At 43.3% G+C, this 22,926-nt stretch overlaps 1 protein-coding gene across 1 annotated transcript in view; it reads left to right on the forward strand.

Moving 5' to 3' along the window:
- side (sidestep) overlaps nucleotides 1-22,926 on the forward strand; it is a 1,669,326-nt gene that overhangs the window by 1,076,544 nt on the left and 569,856 nt on the right. Inside the window, exon 6 of the mRNA XM_067140964.2 lies at nucleotides 11,201-11,352. Coding sequence (XP_066997065.2) covers nucleotides 11,201-11,352 — 152 coding nt within the window. The remainder of the gene's footprint in view (nucleotides 1-11,200; nucleotides 11,353-22,926) is intronic.

A 22,926-nucleotide genomic window follows, 5' to 3' on the forward strand; every position in this document is an offset into this window, starting at 1 on the left:
TGAAATAAGGACAGGAGTCATGGAAGGAGGTGATCTCACCTCTGCTCTTCAGCTGTGTTCTAGAGAAAGCAATCCGGGAATGGCGCGAGTAAATGAAGAACGTAAATGTGGACAGTGGAGTCCGACTGGGTTGCAAGAACTCGAACCTTGTAACTGACTGTCTTGCTATTCCAAATGATCTGGCAAACTTTTCTGATTCGCTGCAGGCAGCTACAAAACAAATCAGGCAGCCTAAGGCACAGGTGGCGAAAGGAGGTCTTGTAAAACCTCGTTTTCTATGAAACACAATATAACTAATTGTGGACTAGAGGAAACGAAGCGGGAAGGAACGTTTAATTATCTAAGTGAGGGCTTAGAACTTAATATGTCTGTGACAAACACCCTTCATGTTACGCATGAAAAATATGAAATGTCATACCATTAAACCAAGGGTGTATACAACACCACGTCCGGATACTGTCACACCATCATTCGCCCGGAGGCCCTTTAGGCAGCGGAGTGCCTTGCAAGGAGTTGTCCGTCAAGTAATCGAATGTTTATAGTTCGCTGTGTCGTCTTGTACCAACAGAAGCTCTAATCGCTGCTGAAGATTCACCAGATTCCACCACAGCAATGCGGCGAATACGGCGGTCTCCCCCCTCCGCAGTGGCCCACGTGAGCCCCGATCCCGGTCTTATTGGGACAGTGCCTTCCCGTGACCATTGTTGCCTACGCCGATGCACTGTTGATACATCCCTGCATGGCTTTTTTCAATATCTTGGTAAGAACCTCCACTTTCTCGTAGCTCTTTTAAACGGCCTTTTCAAACTCAGTAAGCTGCTGTTACTGCCTTCTTCGTCTCCTTAAAGACATGTTTGACTCACACCTGCCTCACAAAATCAACACCGGACAATGACTAACGCTCACGAAGTTTACAGCGCGTAATTAATGCAAACTTTATTTGCCAGGTCATAGCGGTGCTACAACTACTACACTTCGTCGACTAGCTCGCAAATCTGACTAGGCGCAATTTTTCGGATGTAAAATATGCCTCCCGAATTTCGTCTGTCTAGCAAAACTCGCTATGGGTATGAGATTTCATTTTCCGCCAGTGTATTTGGAACCATATGCTCTCGATGTTCGTGTTAAGACAAATATATCCTGAGATAGCCGGTGTGGAAAGCCAAGGTAACGGCCGAGAGGTTTCGTCGTGCCGACAATACGACCCGTCGCATTCTGCAGGCCTGTGGGATGAGCGGCAGTCGCTTGGTCAGTCATGGCCCTTCAGGGTTGTTGCGCCATGGGGTTATCTCCGGGGATAAATATGTTATGTCCTAATAGCGAATTCACTGTATTATACCTTCATCCATGACAGAATTGTCTTTATGTACTGCCTAAGGTGAAGTAATACCATTTACAAAACACTCATAAAGTATCTATATCATATTAATATATGTCACTAGAAGTAAACTAAATCTTTACCAGTAGGATGAATGTTCTCATCATCAATTACTGAAAACTAATAGATTCAAACTGCTCGATGAAATCAAGTCACCAGAAAATGATCGAAGGTCAAGATCGTTAATACAAATATCAAATGCTGTGTGTAGTCGGGATGGATATCATTTTTTAATTTTTACTCCAAAAATGATATCATGTATGACTCGTTGCCAGCTTCCTCAGTTTCACATCGCCATGCTCGTGTGGTCGTCACGTCTTTGTTACCTTCTTTGTGCAGACACTCTTGAGGCAGTTTCTTCCCTCAAGTTTTCAAGTCAAGGTGTGTTCCTGCACCTTGGGGTGCAAGGAATGCAGACGCCGGGAGTCCACAAGGATTTTCATTAACCTGGAGAGGATGTTGAAACCTGCTAGAATCTAAATGTTCCGCACTCTGTGTGATTTAACCATGCTAGTTTGTTGTCAGTTGTGTTTAAGGGTGAGACTCATAATAAGGTATGGAGTAGGCTAAACACTGGAATGTTATTAGCGTTAATATAGATACGAATTTCTGTGTACAGTGTGGATGGATGCTAGTTTGTAGTTCCTCATATTTATCGACTAATTGGTTGGTTCTCTGATATGAGTCCAATATAGTACATTCATATAGGCATAGGGTCCATACGGATAAGAAGATGGGTGGAATAATAGTCAGTGGAAGAATATAGGTAAGAAAAATAGAATTGTAAGTAAGTAATTCTTGCGAAATTTTAGCTAATGTTCAGGGTTAAAAGGTTGTTGATAAACGGTTATTAAATTGCGGTATGATGCAAGGAAATTGTATTTATTAGGTATTAAAATCATCGAAGAGTGCTCTTTCGGAAGGCAAGACTTTATTGGAGAGTTCAATGTTATAAAAGCATTCTCATAATTTATGTTTCATAATATATTCAGACTCGCCTACAGACCCGAATGACAAAAACACAGTACCATTTTTAATTCCTGAACGTTCACGCGATGGGAATAACAGAAACTTCGGCCAACCAATGGGTTTTCAGTTTTCAAGATAGTAAATTTCTCTCTAAGGTTGGTGACGTTTCAGAGTGTTTAAAATCAATTACTCCCTGTCTGACGTCCAGCACGTTAAGGGAACACTTGCGGAAAACCCCGACGTCTCTCATGGGTGTAGCTACAGAAGAGATGTTATGTAACATCATTATTGCAGAAACGTTGTGCTGAATTGACAGGTACTGAAGGGTATTCAGACTTTTCAGAAACCTAATGAGTATTTTTGATTCACTATGCACTTGAATCGCAGGACACAACAAGTGGTACAACAGAGACATTGAAAATGGAAGTCTTTTTAATGCGATTTGAAAATACAAAAGAACTGGAAGCCTTACATGCTTTTTTCTTTGTTATTTGCTTTACGTCGCACCGACACGGACAGGTCTTCTAGCGACGATGAGGGAGGAAGGGGCTAGGAGTGGGAAGGAAGCGGCCGTGGCCTTAATTAATGTACAGCCCCAGAATTTGCCTGGTGTGAAAATCGGAAACCACGGAAAACCATCTTCAGGGCTGTCGACGGTGGGGTTCGAACCCACGATCTCCCGAATACCGGATACTGGCCGCACTTAAGCGACTGCAGCTATCCAGCTCGGTGGAAGCCTTACAGGAAACCTCATGTTAGTCAAACACTTACTCTAAGGAAAATATAAATACTGTATAACAGCGTTAATATGAACTTCATTTGAATTTTGTCACTATAAACTCGTTGTCATTTGGAAAATCTTGACTCTAAGGCATAACGGTTTTATCACCATCTACTCTGACTACATTTGGTGCCTTCTAGGAACAACAGGATCCAGTCTTTACATAAAAAACTTCAGAGAAGAGGAAACGTCATGGGCAGGCTGAAAATCTCCGGTAATTTAGGCCATTAATCTCTCAATCTCCTCTATTTCAACTGATGTATTCGTAGGTAGAGCCGTAGCTATAAAGCACAAGTTGTAACTCTGGAGATCGATTTGTCACAACACTTCAAGAAATTTCAACAAACTCATCTTTAATATCGGAAAATGAACTCGAATTTTTCAGGATTATTAACTACATTAGGATACTCCATCGAACCACAAGAATTCTGCGGTAGTTTTAACAAAGGTTGTAATGAATATTTACCTTTCATGGATGAATTCTACTTGAAAAAGATTTTTCAGCTCATGGGATTGTGTCGAATACGTATGGTAACTTTTTGGTATCTTGTTAACCATTCTTTCTCTATACATAACATCTCGTTGGTATGTATTATGTTTAGTCTTTGGCTTCTTTTCTAGCCAACAGCACGTAGGCTACTTATCCAAGTAGTGACGACGTCAAATTTTACTTAACTTCAGAAATCTCACGGGATCCAGCGTTTAAACATGCCTCCATCGTTGAGGAAGTTTATAACACCGAAAACGTGTAACCTATAATGTGCCAAAGACATGTTAATGATACTCGTATGTCTAATTGGCAGAAAGTATTTAAATGAAGGCTGAAAAATCACAGGAGCGCTACCTCCTAGCATAAACAATAGCAAATAATGTTGGGTACAAACAAATAGCCCACATGTTGTAACGTGGAGGTATAGAATATATTCAATTGGAATAGCATTTAAGAATAGGGTCGGTAGATGCAGAGTGGGTCTCGGCCCGTAAGTAACCACGGGTGGTCCGTGATACAACAGCTCTGCACTCTGACCGGCCAACCGAGCAGAGGAGGGATGACAGAGGCTTTATCTTGGCTCTACGCCGCTGCCTTCGGGAGAGGGGACAGGGCTGGACCTCACGGCTGGCTCCAACCGTCGGCTGTCCTGAGAATGGTTCTCCGTGGTTTTCTATTCTCCTGCAGTAAGACGAATGCCAGGACAGTTCCTAGTATAGGCCACGGCCAACCAACCCTCCCCTTCTCTAAGCATCTCCACCGAGCTCGATAGCTGCAGTCGTTTAAGTGCGGCCAGTATCCAATAATCGGGAGATAGTGGGTTCGAACCCCACTGTAGGCAGCCCTGAAGATGGTCTTCCGTGGTTTCCCATTTTCACACCAGGCAAATGCCGGGGCTGTACCTTAATTAAGGCCACGGCCGATTCATTTCATTTCCTAGGCTTTTCCTATCCCATCGTCGTCATAAGACCTATCTGTGTCGGTGCGACGTAAATCAAATAGCAAGCATCTCATTCACTGTAATGAATCTCCCGGCATAACCGTTCATGAGGCCCACCTCCCCCTTCAGGAGAGGAATGAAAACATTTTAGTACTAGTAGTAGTTAAAGTATAATATTAATGAAAAGGTCTTCTCGCAGCTCTTCTAGTAGAATATTCTACATATGGGCTTTCGCAAAACACATTTATAATGAACGTGTGAGTGTACGGTTAGTTAATTATGTGTTCGTGTAGAAATATAACACACTGAGTGGTGTAAATTGACAGTGGTGATTATCAATTTGGCAGACCACATCTGGTTCGTTATTATGATCCCATCTTGCTAATTGAGAGTATAGTCATTCAGCATTCGCAGCATGTTTTGGAAAATCGAATGGTCATCTGTGCAGATAATAATTTAATGGTGTTACTAGTGTTGTTACAAATCCAATTTAACGAATCTATACAGAGTATTTTACAGGTTATAAGATATTTAAGGGAACTTCCAGTACCGTAAACGATTTCAGTGTTGGTCATGTATGATTTCTCACAAAAAGTGATATCTGCATTCATCGGAGTCATTCATCGGAATTGTTCGCCGCTATAGCATAAAAGTTCAAACTATTATCTGCCGTCTTCTGTGGCCTGAGTTCGATTTTGGGTACTGCTCTAGATTAATTAGTGGCAGGAGGGATGGTATGTTGTTAAAATGTTACATGCAACTCACCTCCATTGGTGGCGTGACTTAAGAGAGCAGCACCACCTCGGGCGGAGAACACAGATTACTTATTATTTAACGAAATCCTACAATAATTCTTTTCTAATTACTGCATCGAGACCCTGGAATACACTCCCAATGGACATTCGGCATTTTACTTCCCCTCAAAAATTAAAATCTGAACACAATAGGAACACAACTGCCCTGAAAATGTCTCATTGCAGCAAATGCTCGATGTGATGATCGTTTTGCTTTATTCATATTCGGACACGGTGTCCAATAGATCGTCTTGCGCGCTGAAGCTTTCCACGTGTAATTGCTCGGCAGTCTTTCGTGATGAGTTGCCGGAGTTGGTCGGGGTTTCCGACGCTTGAGCGTAAAGGTCATTCTTCAAATGCCCCCATAAGAAGAAGTCCGACGGCGTTAAATCAGCTGATCTGTCCGACCAAGAAACCGGGCCTCCACATCCTATCCATTTCCCGGGTAGTTCCTCGTTCAGATTCTAATGAACGTTTAAAGTTGAATGCGGCGGGCTCGACCCTGTTGCAACCACATCGTCAAATGATCGTACAAGGGCACATCCTCCAGCAGCATTCAGAGTTCCTGATGCAGAAAGTGCAGATAGCGAGGGCCTGTCCAATGGCCCTCAAAGAAATGAGGTCCAATCAGGCGATTCCCAAGATTCCACACCATGCATTCACTCCACATGGTACATGATAGGAAGCCTGACGCGTCCAATAAAGATTGTCCGGACTCCAATAGTGCATGTTGTGGCGATTGACGTTCTGGTTATTGTGGAAGCGCGATTCGTCCGAGAACAATATGTGCGATACGAATGCTACATCATTGTCCAGCCTGCCTAAAAGCCAACGGCAGAACTCCATTCAGGCTTCGAAATCCAGCCCATGGAGATCCTGGTGTATCTCAATTGGTATCGGTGAAATTGATGTTCATGCAGTATTCGCCAGACGGCCGGCTGGCTGGTGTTCACCTGTTGTGCAATCGCCCTTATACTAATGTGTGCATTATTTCGAGCTGCCTCCAGAACGGCCTCTTCGGCTTCATCCAATGTAACGGGCCTATCGCGGACGGGTGGCTGCTTCTAAATCACGCCTCTTGCCGTTAGGCGTCTTTCAACATAGCAAAATGTCGTAGCAGCCGGGTGTCACCTGCCGGGATACCGTTTCTGGTATAGATGTAGTGCCACGCACGCGTTTTGTCTTGCTCCCCCATAACTGAGGGGAATGTCGACGTATTCTTCCGTGGAAAACGTGCCGAATGACAGCAGAGATTACATTCGAGCCCTCACTAGGGGAGTGTGCGCAGGGCACAATGTGAATACCAGCGTCGTTCTACTGCTTGAATATGGCAAACGTGCGCCTGTGTTTGCCTATTCAAAGATAATATCGATGCGAAAATATTTGAACGATACAGGATTCGAACCGCCGGTGGCACATTCCGCCGTTTTCTAGGTTAACGCCCAACCACATCTACTACGGTGCACCGCTGGAAACATGTTGATATTACAAAGAGAGTAGAGAATTTACGCCATTCCGTTCGGGGTTTAAGACATTAATTACTCCACTGTTCTTCTTCTTAATCTGTTTATCCTCCAGAATTGGTTTTTCTCTGGGACTCAGCGAGGGATCCCACCTACACCGCCTACACGGCAGTGTCCTGGAGCTTCAGACTCTGGGTCAGAGGATACAACAAGGAGAATGACCAGTACATCGCCCTGGCGGCCTCACCTGCTATGCTGAACACGGGCCTGGTTGGGGGATGGGAAAATTTGAAGGGACAGGCAAGGAAGAGGGAAGGAAGCGGCCGTGGCCTTAAGTTAGGTACCATCCCGGCATTTGCGTGGAGGAGAATTGGGAAACCACGGAAAACCACTTCGAGGGAATCGAACCCACCTCTACTCAGTTGACCTCCCGAGGCTGACTGAACCCCCTTCCAGCCCTCGTACCACTTTTCCAAATTTCGTGGCTGAGCCGCGAACCGAACCCGGGCCTGCGGGGGGCGGCAGCTAATCACACTAACCACTACACCACAGAAGCTGACTACTGCACTGTTACCTCGTTTAATGCATTGATTCCCCTCTTCGTTACACCCGGTCACGGGGCACGACATATTAACATAGTTTCATGGTCAAAGTGCGTCACTACATGATTTCAAGACGCCATATTTTGCGAGCAAAAGAAATCTCTTGCCGGTAGGGTTCAGAATCGTGTACAAAATGTGCTCACCGGAAATTAGTACCGTACAGCTCGCTTGCAGGGCAATAGCCATCTTATAGCCATGACGCATGTTAGTTGGGTTCCATAAAACTACATTCGAAGGGGCGGCTGAATCACACGGTATACAAAGAGGAATTCTCGTTCTCCATCTCTGTGACTCTACAGTGTGTGGGAATTTGTGCTGGAGCAAGAAAATTTGGACTAATTCTGTGACGGATCTTTGGTATTCCCTTTCCGTTTCTATCCTGTTATACGCCATTTATTCGCAATTGCTCTGTAGTGGTATACAGGGCTGGCCAGTTGGCAGGTTATTATACGGAAGCCAGTTGCAGTTTCATTAGATTAACTTACCCAGCTCTTGACTTGAAACATTTTAAGTAAATGCTCGCAATGTCCGCGTCGCGGCAGGAAGCTTGAAAAGGAAGGTGGCATTCCAAACATGGGGATTTCGGCTATTACTCGCAGGTCACAAAACTCAAAATCATCCACATGCTTCTGCAATAAAATAATTAACTTATAATTCCAAAGCAGAAGAAAAAAATGAGGAATGAAATTCTCTGCCAAAATTCCCTGTATTCATGAAATGTTAAAGTAACGGAATATACACTGACTGACAGAGCAAATGCAACACCAAGAAGGAGTGGTTCGAAAGGGATGAAAGTTGGGGAAAAACAGAGACGGCACGGACGAATAATTGATGTTTATTTCAAACCGATATGCAGGTTACACAATGCGCACGGCATCGACTCAGTAGGATGTAGGACCACGGCGAGCGGCGATGCACGCAGAAACACGTCGAGGTACAGAGTCAATAAGAGTGCGGGTGGTGTCCTGAGGGATGGTTCTCCATTCTCTGTCAACCATTTGCCACAGTTGGTCGTCCGTACGAGGCTGGGGCAGAGTTTGCAAACGGCGTCCAATGAGATCCCACACGTGTTCGATTGGTGAGAGATCCGGAGAGTACGCTGGCCACGGAAGCATCTGCACACCTCGTACAGCCTGTTGGGAGATGCGAGCAGTGTGTGGGCGGGCATTATCCTGCTGAAACAGAGCATTAGGCAGCCCCTGAAGGTACGGGAGTGCCACCGGCCGCAGCACATGCTGCACGTAGCGGTGGGCATTTAACGTGCCTTGAATACGCACTAGAGGTGACGTGGAATCATACGCAATAGCGCCCCAAACCATGATGCCGCGTTGTCTAGCGGTAGGGCGCTCCATAGTTACTGCCGGATTTGACCTTTCTCCACGCCGACGCCACACGCGTCTGCGGTGACTATCACTGACAGAACAGAAGCGTGACTCATCGGAGAACACGACGTTCCGCCATTCCCTCATCCAAGTCGCTCTAGCCCGGCACCATGCCAGGCGTGCACGTCTATACTGTGGAGTCAATGGTAGTCTTCTGAGCGGACGCCGGGAGTGCAGGCCTCCTTCAACCAATCGACGGGAAATTGTTCTGGTCGATATTGGAACAGCCAGGGTGTCTTGCACATGCTGAAGAATGGCGGTTGACTTGGCGTGCGGGGCTGCCACCGCTTGGCGGCGGATGCGCCGATCCTCGCGTGCTGACGTCACTCGGGCTGCGCCTGGACCCCTCGCACGTGCCACATGTCCCTGCGCCAACCATCTTCGCCACAGGCGCTGCTCCGTGGACACATCCCTATGGGTATCGGCTGCGATTTGACGAAGCGACTAACCTGCCCTTCTCAGCCCGATCACCATACCCCTCGTAAAGTCGTCTGTCTGCTGGAAATGCCTCCGTTGACGGCGGCCTGGCATTCTTAGTTATACACGTGTCCTGTGGCACACGACAACACGTTCTACAATGACTGTCGGCTGAGAAATCACGGTACGAAGTGGGCCATTCGCCAACGCCGTGTCCCATTTATCGTTCGCTACGTGCGCAGCACAGCGGCGCATTTCACATCATGAGCATACCTCAGTAACGTCAGTCTACCCTGCAATTGGCATAAAGTTCTGACCACTCCTTCTTGGTGTTGCATTTGCTCTGTCAGTCAGTGTATATTCATTGCATATCTGTAGGATACTCTGCTTTTCTTTTTAATTCTAATGGAAAGTGATGCAATTTTTAAAGGATTTTGACCGGGCGAGTTGGCCGTGCGGTTAGTTGGTGTGCGGCTGTGAGCTTTCAACAGGGAGATGGTGGGTTCAGATCCCACTATCGGTAGCCCTGAAGATGGTTTTTCGTGGTTTGCCATTTTCAAACCAAGAAAATGCTGGAGTTGTACTTTAATTAAGGCCACGGCCGGTTCCTTCCCACTCCAGGCCTTTTCTACGCCATCGTCGCCGTAAGACCTATCTGTGTCGGTGCGACGTAAAACCACTAGCCAAAAATAAAGAATTGTGCGTTATTTTTCGATCTTGTGTTATTTTAGAAAGAATTTAGGTACATTTTGAAGACCCAAAACACCGAGCTCGATAGCAGCAGTCGCTTAAGTGCGGTCAGTATCTAGTAATCGGGAGATAGTGGGTTCGAGCCCCACTGTCGGCAGCCCTGAAGATGGTTTTCCGTGGTTTTCCATTTTCACACCAGGCAAATGCCGGGGCTGTACCTTAATTAAGGCCACGGCCGTTTCCTTCCAATTCCTAGGCCTTTCCTATCCCATCGTCGCCATAAGACATATCTGTGTCGGTGCGACGTAAAGCAAATAGCAAAAAATTAATAATAATAATAATAATAATAATAATAATAATAATAATAATAATAATAATAATAAAAAAAAAAAAAAAAAAGATCCAAACCAAACCCCATGGTGCAACAGCCCCTAAAGACCATGGCCTACCAAGCAGCGACCACTGCTCCGCCCGAAGGCCTGCTGTCATGTGGTCGACACGACAAATCCTCTCGGCTTTCTGGACTGGGGCTGCTATCTCACAGTCGGATAGGTTCGGAGGCATTCTGGCAACTGAAATATCACTATGATAGCTAAAAACTAGGTTTACACGCAGTTGACTCTCATTAAATGTCAAAGGCTATATATAATTCCTCCAGAGGCACGAGATGACCTGCTACATTCTCTATGCCAAACCTGATCGACATAACACTTATCTTGGTCCAATTCGTAGAAGCAAATCTACTCTACCAGTTGACTTGCTACCTTTTCCATACCAGTGGCATGAACGTTTACTACGTCCATTTCTTTATGAAAAATGAAATGTTGACTCTTTTACTTACTACATTTCCCGTGTCAACTCCTCAATTGTAATCACGTAGGCTGAGTGAACATCGAACCGGCCCTCAGATCCAGATAAAATCCCTGATCTGGCCTGCAATCGAACCCAAGGACTCCGCTAAACCCTACACCGCGGGGCCGTCATTTTTTTTGAAGATAATCATTTAATTGCATAAGTGCCTGGAGACACTGTGTTAAATTTAAAATATCCATATCAGTAATTTTTCATGTAAATTAGTTATTGAAGGGCAATAGTTTTAAACAAGCATTTTCATCATGTTAACAATCACTGCAACAGGCACGAAGTCATCAAAGGAAAAAATGTAACTTTGTGTTTTGTAATAAAGTCAAAGGAGAACATTGCAAAACGCGTTTACATTATCTCTTAATCTAGAATTCGCTGCCAGAGTGCTATCAGCCTTCATTTCATAAGACCCTGTTGTGTTCTGTTTCAGTGAAACCTCGCAAGGTGCAGCTTCATATGAAGAACACACTTCTGTCTGCGGGAAAGCCATACGTTTTTCATTGTGAGAGTGCGGGCGCCTTTCCTGCTGCTGATATTAAGTGGTTATTGGATGGCGAGCAAATCAGAGGTCATAACGTCACGGTAAGCATATTTTTTTTTTTTTTTTTCTGCTCGTTACATAATGCGCCCGTAATTTGGAACCACTATTAGAATATTCAAGAAATTAAAAAAGAACAAGCGTCTGTGCAAGGTAATCTGTGATCACTAACATACAGTACGTCCTGAATGATAAGTAAGAATATTCTATATTGAATTAAATGAAATTTGCAGACAAACTCTCTGACAGGAATCACTTGCACTGGGGTTGTGCTAACAAAAATTCAGCCGAAACGTGTGTATATTACGATATTTTGAAATACACTGGGGGACAAAACTATCCAATCACCATTAAATAAGGAATGTAGAATACGGAAATTTTGGCTACATATTTGTCGAGATAACATATTTAATTGATCAAAGGTACAGGACTACAAGTTAATATCCGCGCGAGAAAAGCCATCGCAGTATGCCATGCTAGTCCATTAACAACTGGTGTAATCGCCTGACTGTTGAATGCGGGCATGCAAACGTGCAAGTATATTGTCTTACAGGTGCCGGATGACAGCTTGTGATATGGAGTTCACTGCCTGTTGCACTTGGTCGATCAACACAGGGACGGTTAATGCCAGTTGTGGATGCCGTGGAGTTATCGTCTATCGATGTCCCATACGTGCTCGATTTCGTACAGATCGGGGATTGAGCAGGCCAAGGCAACATATCCACACTCTGTAGAGCACGTTGCGTTACAACAGCAGTATGGGAGCGTACATTATCCTGTTGGAAAACACCCCCGGGAACACTGTTCATAAATTGCAGCACATCAGGTCGAATCACAAGATGGACGTACACATCTGCAGTCAGGGTGCGTGGCATAACCACGAGAGTGCTCCTGTTGTCATATGAAATTGCTTCCCAGACCAGAACTCCTGGTATAGGTCAAGTGTGTCGAGGCCACAGACAGGTGGAATGCAAACGCTCACCTGACCTCCTTCTAACCAACACACGGTCATCACTGGCACCAAGGCAGACTCGGCTTTAACCGGAAAACACAACGGACCACCACTCCATCCTCCAATAAGCTCTCGCTTGACACCACTGAAGTCGCAGGCGACGTCGGTTTTGGGTATGTGGAATGCACGCCGTAAGGCGTCTGGCTCGGGGCTGTCCTTCAAGTAACCGATTTCGAACAGTTCGTTGCGCCACTGTGGTGCCAACTGCCGCTCGAATTGCTGCTGAGGACGAAGTCCGCTGCGCCACAGTCATACGCCGAATACGGCGGTCCTCTTCTCGGAGGTCCAGAGGGACGTCTGGAGCCCAGTCTTCTTGCGAGCGTACCTTCTCGTCACCACTGCTACCAGTACGCATGCACGGTGGAGACATTCCTGCCAAGTCGTTAAGCAATAGCGCGGAAGGAAACTCCACCTTCACGTAGGCCTATTATACGGCCTCGTTCAGCCATAGTGAGCTGTTGATACTGGCCTCTTCGTCGTTGTAACGGCATTCTTGACCCACTCACTGTCACTAGTCCAGTCTCACAGGTAACAAACGCTCTCGCACAGCACAACCCAGATTTAAAGCAAACATGATGTGCAATGTCATGGTGCCGCTACTAGCGCCACGCTAATGCGATTTGCGAGAAATTTGAATCTAAGTCATCCCTCTGATGTATAAAGGAGCCTACCAACGTTCGTTAATCTATCACAACCCCTTATTGTTGTTTGGACATTTTTTCTCCCTGCGTATATTATAGAGGTAATGAACACCAGTATCATCTAATGAATTCAGGTCATGAACATTCATTTTGTAGTGCACGTATGTGATGCTTGTCACAAGTATCTTATAGTGGAAAAAGGACGTCCAATCTTATCCCACACACGTGCAATGAGGGCCATTTTTTCGTAGAAATGGCTTAAATAGCAGCAGAACAGATTGGGCAGTATTCAGGATGAAATATCCAGTGTTCAGTATTCCCCATAAAAACACCAGACGCAAATAGACATGTTGGACTATTTGTCCCCACATTGTGACTCCAGGTGTTTGTCCTGAAAATTGCTGCAGAGATTGCTGTGGAGGATGCCGTTTGCATGGTTCATGTGAGCCACGCTGTCGACCATCACAAACACCTAGACAGAATCTCTTCTTCCCACTTCGACATTTGCTCTTCTGGATAAACCATTCCAGATACCACTGATAACAACGGCAAGTGTTAATTGATTACCTGCAAGCAAAATTTTGCAGATAGTCCTAACCTACATTCTTTCTACGACGTACTGCTGCCTCTATGCACGGCCATGGCTGTTATCTCGAACCAGGCAAATGGACATGCACACCTCGTTCTCATCGCCGGTGTCTAAGTCGATTGTCTACTGTCACTTTTGTTCAATTTTTTTTTTAATATTTCCCTGCTATGTTTACCTCTTTGAGTTCTAATACATAGCCTATCTGAATCTTCGTCAGTTGCACAAACCATTCTAGCCGCATCTTCCTGAATTGCTAGCAACGGTTAAATTAACTTAAGCACAGTACGACGCAGAATCTACACGTGACTCTCTCTGCAAGTATTCATTTTCTGATACGCTTCAGAGGTTAGAGGGAAAATATGCGAATGTTTTTCTCATTAATTTCCTTGAGAGTATTCCTCTTTATATACATTGATTTAGGGTTTTTATTAAATTCATATAATTTAATGGTTCCGTGGATTCAAACTTTCATGGCCGGACTGAGTGACTCAGACGGTTGAGGCGCTGGCCTTCTGAACCAAAACTTGGTAGGTTCGATCTTGGCTCAATCGGGTGGTATTTGAAGATACTCAAATTCGTTAGCCTCGTGTCGATGGATTTACTGGCACGTAAAATAACATCTGCGGGACAAAATTCCGGCACCTCAACGTCTCTGAACACGAAAAAATAGATTTCTTCACTTTTTTGAATTTTAAACGCTATTTTTTCGGGGTCTCGACCTAGAAATTTCTTTTGCCCCTACATGCACCATATGTGAGGAACCTGCGTGTATTTCTTAAATGGCGCAAGTGTAGAGTGTTGAATGTGAGGAAAGAAACGTTAAGGACGACACAAACACCCAGTCACCAGGCCAGGGATATTAATCATTTACAATTAAAATCCCCTGAACCCGGGGCGGCCAGGTGACAGGCGGACGCATTGCCGCTACACCGCGGGACCGGACTAAAAATTTAGTAGAACGTAGAGCCAGTAACATTATTATGAAAACTTTGATGTGTGATCATTGAATTGATGGTTAGTAATTCAGTTGATGTTGAGTTGTAAGTAGCACACTTCCTAGCTTAAGCGCTCACTAGTGAATTACTCACGACGTTTAATGTGAGGACTCAGCAGGAAGAAGTTTGCAAGTACGTTTTCTCGAGAAGTTATTAGGACTAGTTGAAGTAGAAAACCATTACTGTCTCGTAACAAGGAATGAATATAATGAACTTTCAGCGGAATTCTAAGAACCTGACGTTCTTTGTGTAAAAGTAAGGCTTAGAAAAACTAAAATAAGTTATATTAACCAATACCAAAAGTTCTGAAATTTTATTAGCTTTCAGTTAATTCTAGATCTATTGAAGTTGTGATAGTCAAAACGTAAATTTCCTAGAGAGTTTGTCAGAGGTAGAATACTCTAGTAAGTTTTGTTCTACGGATATCGCATTCGGATTGCTATACATATTAGAAACTAAATTAGTATTATTTTGGTAAAATGTATGAAGCAAAATAAATCAACTAATATATACTGACTTAGAGAGAATAATCTTTCATGAACGTCATGTAAAGTTATTTGGTAAGACTGAAGTGAAAATGATGACTGAGAGACCTACTTCTGTATTTTGTACCTATTCAAAAGGAATGACACCTCTAAAATCTGTTCATACGGTAGCTACATCTGTCTTGTCGGAAAAACACAAAATGATGCCACATATTACAGTATGGGTTAAAGTTTGTTGATGCATCGAGCACACATTGTGTAATATTTTACATAACAGTTCCTTCAGACGAAACGATTGTATTAGGATAATTTTATATTTTTAAGAACAACTTCTTACTTTATCATTTTCACCATTTATAAGACCCCATGGCTTTACAGCCCTGATGGACCTTGGCCTACCAAGGGACCGTTGCTCTTCCTAAAGGCTTGGAGACTACGGGATGATGTGTAGCAAACCACAGCCGACTTGATACATCCTTTTAGTCAGCTCCTTTACCGGCCTTGTCAAACAGGTGCCCACATTGTAATTAGATTACTTTCATTGTTCGATACGTGGACTGTCTGCCAAGGATTGTGCGGTAGGAAGGTGTAAACGTCTGTGGAAAGTGTACCACTGACTTTAAACACCGATTTATTATAATTTAGAGCTATGGGGATTGATACACATGTTAATATTCTTGCAACTATTAATCCTAAAGGCTACTTAAGTTGATATTTGCTAAAATTATGTTAAATCAAATTGATAATTGTTCGGTAAAATAGAAGTCTGTAACTGCGAGTAATGATAACTATTAATTTTTAAATCTATAGTAGGTATTTGGATAAACTGTAGATCTGACCACAATACGTTTGCCTTCTGATATTAGCCCAGTCTTGATCTTGATATTAAGTGTCATTGTTCAACTAGAGCCTTGCAATTCTTCAAATGCTGCAGTTCGTTGAAATTCACTATATCTTTTGCTAATATTCGGCCTAGAGAACCCGAATAAACCAATATTATCTACAGATATTGACAAATTCCTTTCATTATTTATTATTATTGCTAGGGGCTTTACGTCGCACCGACACAGATAGGTCTTATGGCGACGATAGGATAGGAAAGGCTTAGGAGTTGGAAGGAAGCTGCCGTGGCCTTAATTAAGGTACAGCCCCAGCATTTGCCAGTAGTGAAAATGGGAAACCACGGGAAACCATTTTCAGGGCTGCCGATAGTGGGATTCGAACCTTCTATCTCCCGGATGCAAGCTCACAGCCGCGCGCCTCTACGTGCACGGCCAACTCGCCCGGTAAATTCCTTTGGGCCCAAGACTTTAGTTATTAAAACTACCTCCCCCTGTGAATAAGTGGACCCCAAGATAGTGAGTTCGAGCCCTGGAGATGTAGGTAGTCCGATTTTTGACGGGCGGGAAGATCTACAGTCGGATGTCTGTGCCGTTCGGTATCGGCGTGTAAACGATCTCTCGTGACAAATGTAGATGTTTACCAGACAAAATTAATTCTCAGACAGTGGTCGCCCAAGAGAGATCTTGTTTACTGTGACACCTGGGAGAGTAAAACGGAACGTTAATACTGACTCGCATGCGGCTTAGATGGCATGAATCAAAATGCCTGCTCCGGGAAACGGAGGTTATGTATTATTATTATTATTATTATTATTATTATTATTATTATTATTATTATTATTATTATTATTATTATTATTATTATTATTACAGATTAGTGAAAAATGTACTTCGCTATCAAACTGAGGATTTTCCTGCTAAGTGCTAAGTATGAAACATATTTTAATGCAACTGACCTCTTTTTTTCTTACTCGGTTTTACGTCGCACCGACACAGATAGGTCATATGGCGACGATGGGATAGGAAAGGCCAAGGAGTTGGAAGGAAGAAGCCGTGGCCTTATTAATCAATCAATCAATCAATCAATCAATCAATCAATCAATCAATCAATCAATCAATCAATCAATCAATCAATCAATCAATCAATCAATCAATCAATCAATCAATCTATACTTACTGATCTGCATTTAGGGCAGTCGCCCAGTGGCAGATTCCCTATCTGTTGTTTTTCTTTTCCTCAATGATTTCAAAGAAATTGGAAATTTATTGAACATCTCACTTGGTAAGTTATTCGAATCCCTAACTCCCCTTCCTATAAATTAATATTAGCCCCAGCTTGTCCTCTTGAATTCCAACTTTATTTTCATATTGCGATCTTTCCTACTTTTATAAACGCCACTCAAACTTATTCGTCTACTAATGTCATTCCACGCCATCTCTCCGCTGACAGCTCGCAACATACCACTTAGTCGAGTAGCTCTCCTTCTTTCTCTCAATTCTTCCCAGCCCAAACTTTGCAAAATTTGTAACGCTACGCTTTTGTCGGAAAACACCCGGAACAAATCGAGCTGCTTTTTTCTGGATATTTTCCAGTTCTTGAATCAGGTAATCCTAGTGAAGGTCCCATACACTGGAACCATACTCTTGTTGGGGTCTTACCATAGACTTATATGCCCTCTCCTTTACATCCTTACTACAACCCCTAAACGCCCTTATAACCATGTGCAGAGATCTGTACCCTTTATTTTCAATCCCATTTATGTGATTACCCCAATGAAGATCTTTCTTTATATTAACACCTAGATACTTACAATGATCCCCAAAAGGAACTTTCACCCCATCAACGCAGTAATTAAAACTGAGAGGACTTTTCCTATTTGTGAAACTCACAAACTGACTTTTAACCCCGTTTATCAACATACCATTGCCTGCTGTCCATCTCACAACTTTTTCGAGGTCACGTTGCAGTTGCTCACAATCTTGTAACATTTATTACTCTATAGAGGATAACATCATCCGCAAAAAACCTTACCTCCGATTCCACTCCTTTCCTCATATCATTTATATATATAAGAAAATATAAAGGTCCAATAATACTACCTTGAGGAATTCCCCTCTTAATTATTACAAGGTCAGATGAAGCTTCACCTACTCTAATTCTCTGAGATCTATTTTCTAGAAATATAGCAACCCATTCAGTCATTCTTTTGTCTAGTCCAATTGCACTCAATTTTTCCAGTAGTCTCCCATGATCCACCCTATCAAATGCTTTAGACAGGTCAATCGCGATACTATTAGGCAGTACCATATAGCTGATAAAGCAGGCATGAGGCAGTTTCTAAAAGGTAACCATGATCGTTGGAAAACGGTAAATGAAAATGTAAACAGACTCTGGGAAGGGTTTAAAGAAATTGTTGAGGAATGCGAAAACAGGTTTTTACCTTTAGGGGAGGTAAGGAATTTTGACGATCCACCTTATTATAATCGAGAAATAAAGAGACTAAGAAGGAGGTAAGGAATGGCAAGGACCCACCTTATTATCATAGAGAAATGAAGAGACTAAGAAGGAGGTGCAGACTGGAAAGAAATAGGGTTAGAAATGGCTGAGGAAGTAAGGAGAAATTGAAGGAACTTACAGACTCCGGGATGGGTTTAAAGAAATTGTTGAGGAATGCGAAAACAGGTTTGTAGCTTTAAGGGAGGTGAGGAATGGTAAAGACCCACCTTATTATAATACAGAAATAAAGAGACTAAGGAGGTAAGGAATGGTAAAGACCCACCTTATTATAATAAAGAAATAAAGAGACTAAAAGAGGTGCAGACTGGAAAGAAAAAGAGTTAGAAATGGTACAGCCCCAGCATTTGCCTTGTGTGGAAATGGAATACCACGGAAAACCACCTTCAGGGCTGCCGACAGTGGTATCCGAACCCACTATCTCCTGGATGAAAGCTCACAGCCGCGCGCCTCTAACCGCAAGGTCAACTTTCCCAGTCAACTGACCTCTTAGTCACTGTTGCTGTTATTGTTGAAGAGCGAGCCGAGAACGTTTCAGCAATAATGCATGCAAGTCGCTCCTCTCTAAAGTTGTCAAGACATTTGGGGCGGGATAAGTGGTCATGTACCTAACACGGGGACAATGTGAAAACATGATATTTCCGACACAAATTTGTTTGGAGACACGGCACAGCTTTTTTTCTTCAGAGCGTATATCACTGTTTAAAGTGTAGGTTTTGGGTAACTCAGAAATCCTACAATCTATACTGATTTGAATTAAGTCTCGTTAAAGGGGAACTGCTAAAAATCTGGCAGTGCAATCCAAACATTCCATACAGCTATGAGTTAACAAATATATCATACTGTTGGTGTGTAACTACGCCACGTCAACATTCATTCCTACAGTACGGTACGGTAGGGTTCATGTTCTTGAAACTATCCATGGGGAAATGAACATAGCAAATGGTAGGGCAACACCGGTTCTAAAACAATGGGTGATGCGTCAGCATTTTTCCACGCGGTCACTGAGTAGATTGGGAAGGGGGTTTTTGATCCGAGGTCATTGACCCCTAGATGAGTAGTATGGCTATGGTTGGTCGCAGATTTTGCGTACGAGAGCGAGCCTAACCTCACAGGCGCTATTTTGGAGGTGCCTAACCACACATACGCCATTTTGATTTTGAGTGATTAGCCTAAGTGCATTCTATACCCGAGTAGTATGCCAATGCACGTTCCATGCGGAATAACGTCATATCCTTGCGTACGAGAGCAAGCCAAACCTCCAGACGGCATTTGGAAGTGGCCTAACCTCACAGAGGCCATTGGAGGGCACGAGTAGTATGGCTAGGTACACGATATACCGAGCTTGCGTACGTGAGCATCCTTAACCTCACATGCACCATTGGAGGGACCTGGGGTACTTCTTGACGCCCCTGCTAAATTCAATGAGTGCCTTATTGACCGCACGACGTCATGGGCTACCTTGAAGGAGCCGAATTGAACGGGTCCCCTTGGAGGAATCGAGTCGCAAAGGTCAGTAAGAGAGCAATGGTAACCTCACGGAACACTTTAGGAGGAGCCGAATCGAAAGGGTCCCTTGGAGGAGGCGAAATGAACAGGTCCCCTTGGAGGAGCCGAATCGGACGGACGCCCCTTGGAAGAACTGAGACAGAAAGGTCAATACGAGAGCAATGCTGACCTACGGACCCCTTTGGAGGAGCCGAATCGATCAGGCGCCCCATGGAGGATTAACTGAATGTACATTGACATACTACACGGGTATAGAACGAACATTGCCTTACCACTCTGTGTAGAACATACATTGCCATACTACTCGGTTTAGAACGTACCTAGGCTAACTACTCACCAATGGCGTCTGTCTGGGTAGGCTTGCTCAGAACGTACATTGGCTTACTACTCGGGTTTAGAACGTGCATTGCCTTACTACTCCATTTAATCATCCCGTTTATCAGCAGAATTAGTTTTTGACTGCAAGAAATATTCATTAAATTTGTGGATAAAAAGCAGTTACCACTCTTTGATTATATTTTTTAACATTTTTCAAGTCTGTTACACTCGCGTTGTTGATATGTCATCAAACTGGAACATAAGCTTCAAACATACAAATGCGTGGATAAATGAGGAGGAGGAGGGCATGGTGAGGAGGACGAGACCTTTTACTATGTGATAAACGTGAGCCCTGGGTTCCATTCCCTATCATGTGTCTAGCACGATTTTATTTCGGTCCTGCATTTTCACCTACCTTTTTCATTTTACTCTTTTGTCAGGTAAATAAGGATTTGGTGACTCGCGGAGGGTGAATGAGGAGGGACATGGTGAGGAGGAGACATTTTGCCCATCTGATATGACATGTGCCATGGTGCAAGATGAATGAGGAGGATGGCACGGGTAGAAATTGACAGGCAGGCAACCCAGATTGTTGCAAATAACTGCACATGGTAGCTGAGGCAATACGATTACTTTTGTTATTTTGATTATTATGATTTCCTCCACTGCGGTGTAGTGGTTAATGTGATAGTGGTAAATGTGATTATCGACAGTAATGCAAACGTTGAAACTGACATGCAGGCAACTTAGATTGAGCCGAATAACTGCACATGAGACTATAAGAATATTATTAATTGTATTATTATTATTATTATTATTATTATTATTATTATTATTATTATTATTTCCGCCACTGCAGTGTAGTGGTTAATGTGTTTATCAACAGTAATGCAAACGTTGAAATTGACACGTAGGCAACCTAGATTGTGTCAAATAACTGCACATGGTAGATGAGCTTGTACCATTAATATAATTAATTCCGCCTCTGCGGTGACGGAGTATTTGTTGGGGCGATTTGTAGCTGAGATTATTAATGTTGTCGGGTAACATCATACGATACGAAGTGTTCCATGAACTTTTTCCGCTCCATCCTTCGACTGATCCAATATCGAACCTGCCATGTTGGGGGGCAGAAGGCCGGCACATCAACAGTCTGAGTCACACAGCCCTGTACATACAGGCAACCTAGATTGAGCCAAGTAACTACCCATGAGACTATACAATTATTATTATTATTATTATTATTATTATTATTATTATTATTATTATTATTATTATTATTATTATTATTATTATTATTATTATTATTTTCACCACTGCAGTGTAGTGGTTAATGTGATTATAAAAAAAAATGCAAACGTTGAAATCAACACGCAGGCGACCTAGATTGTGCCAATTAACTGTACTTTTATGATTATTATTATTTCCGCCACCTCATGGTAGCGGTAAGGTGATTATCAGCAGTAATGCAAACGTTGAAACTGGCACGCAGGCAACCTACATTGTGCCTAATAACGGCACATAGTAGCTGAGACTATACGATTATTATTATTATTATTATTATTATTATTATTATTATTATTATTATTATTATTACTTCCGACACTTCATTGTAGCGGTTAAGGTGATTATCAGCAGTAATGCAAACGTTGAAATTGACACGCAGGCAACCTATATTGTGCCAAATAACTGCACATGGTAGCTGAGACTGTACGATTATTTTTATTATGATGTCCGCCACTGCGGTGAAGGATTTTCCGTAGGGGCGATATATGACTGAGATTATTAATGTTGTCGGGTAACATACGATATGAAGTGTTCCATGAATTATTCCTCCCCTTATCCTTTAACTGATCCAGGATTGTACCTGCCATGTTGGGGGATTGGACAGAAGGCCGGCCCATCAACAGGCTGAGCCACACAGCCCGGCTCTTTTCACCAAGTTGTAAGCCAAAAGTCTAGATTACATTACATATCGTTTAGATAGAGCGAAGATATTTTTCTTCAATAATAGTGATTCATTCGATGAATGAAGACGTTAAGTCTTGTACTAAAATTAGATGTTAATCGACAGGAGTAGACTATGTACCAACACGCGTTTTCACCCTCTCCCTACCCCATCATCATTATCCCACGTCTAGCCGCACAGGTTACTCCTAGGCTGTCAAATAGATCTGTATCAGATAAGTCATAAATACCCCCGAGACACACTTAGATAAAGGGAATGATCTATGTAAAAGATTTTAGCTGTCTGTTGGATGGAGACATAAAGCATTGAGCAGACTTGTTGTTATTCACCATGTGTAGGCTATGTGTCGGCAGTGGGTTTTACCCACTCTCTTCCTTTTTTTTTTTTTTGTTATTTGCTTTAAGTCGCACCGACACGGTAGGTCTTATGGCGACGATGAGGGAGGAAGGGGCTAGGAGTGGGAAGGAAGCGGCCGTGGCCTTAATTAACGGTTATGAAAATAGGAAACCACAGAAAACCATCTCCAGGGCTGCCGACAGTGGGGTTCGAACCCACGATCTCCCGAATACTGGATACTGGCCGCACTTAAGCGACTGCAGCTATCGAGCTCGGTCCACTCTCTTCCTGTTAACATTTATCTTGTCATTCCATTTCATTTTATTATCTCCTCTGATGAAGTTGACTTCAGGAAGGGCATCCAGTCTTAAAATCCGCCTCGACAGATTCATCACACCACATACACA

The sequence above is a fragment of the Anabrus simplex genome, chromosome 2 (genome assembly GCF_040414725.1).
Source record: "Anabrus simplex isolate iqAnaSimp1 chromosome 2, ASM4041472v1, whole genome shotgun sequence".
Lineage (NCBI taxonomy): Eukaryota > Metazoa > Arthropoda > Insecta > Orthoptera > Tettigoniidae > Anabrus > Anabrus simplex.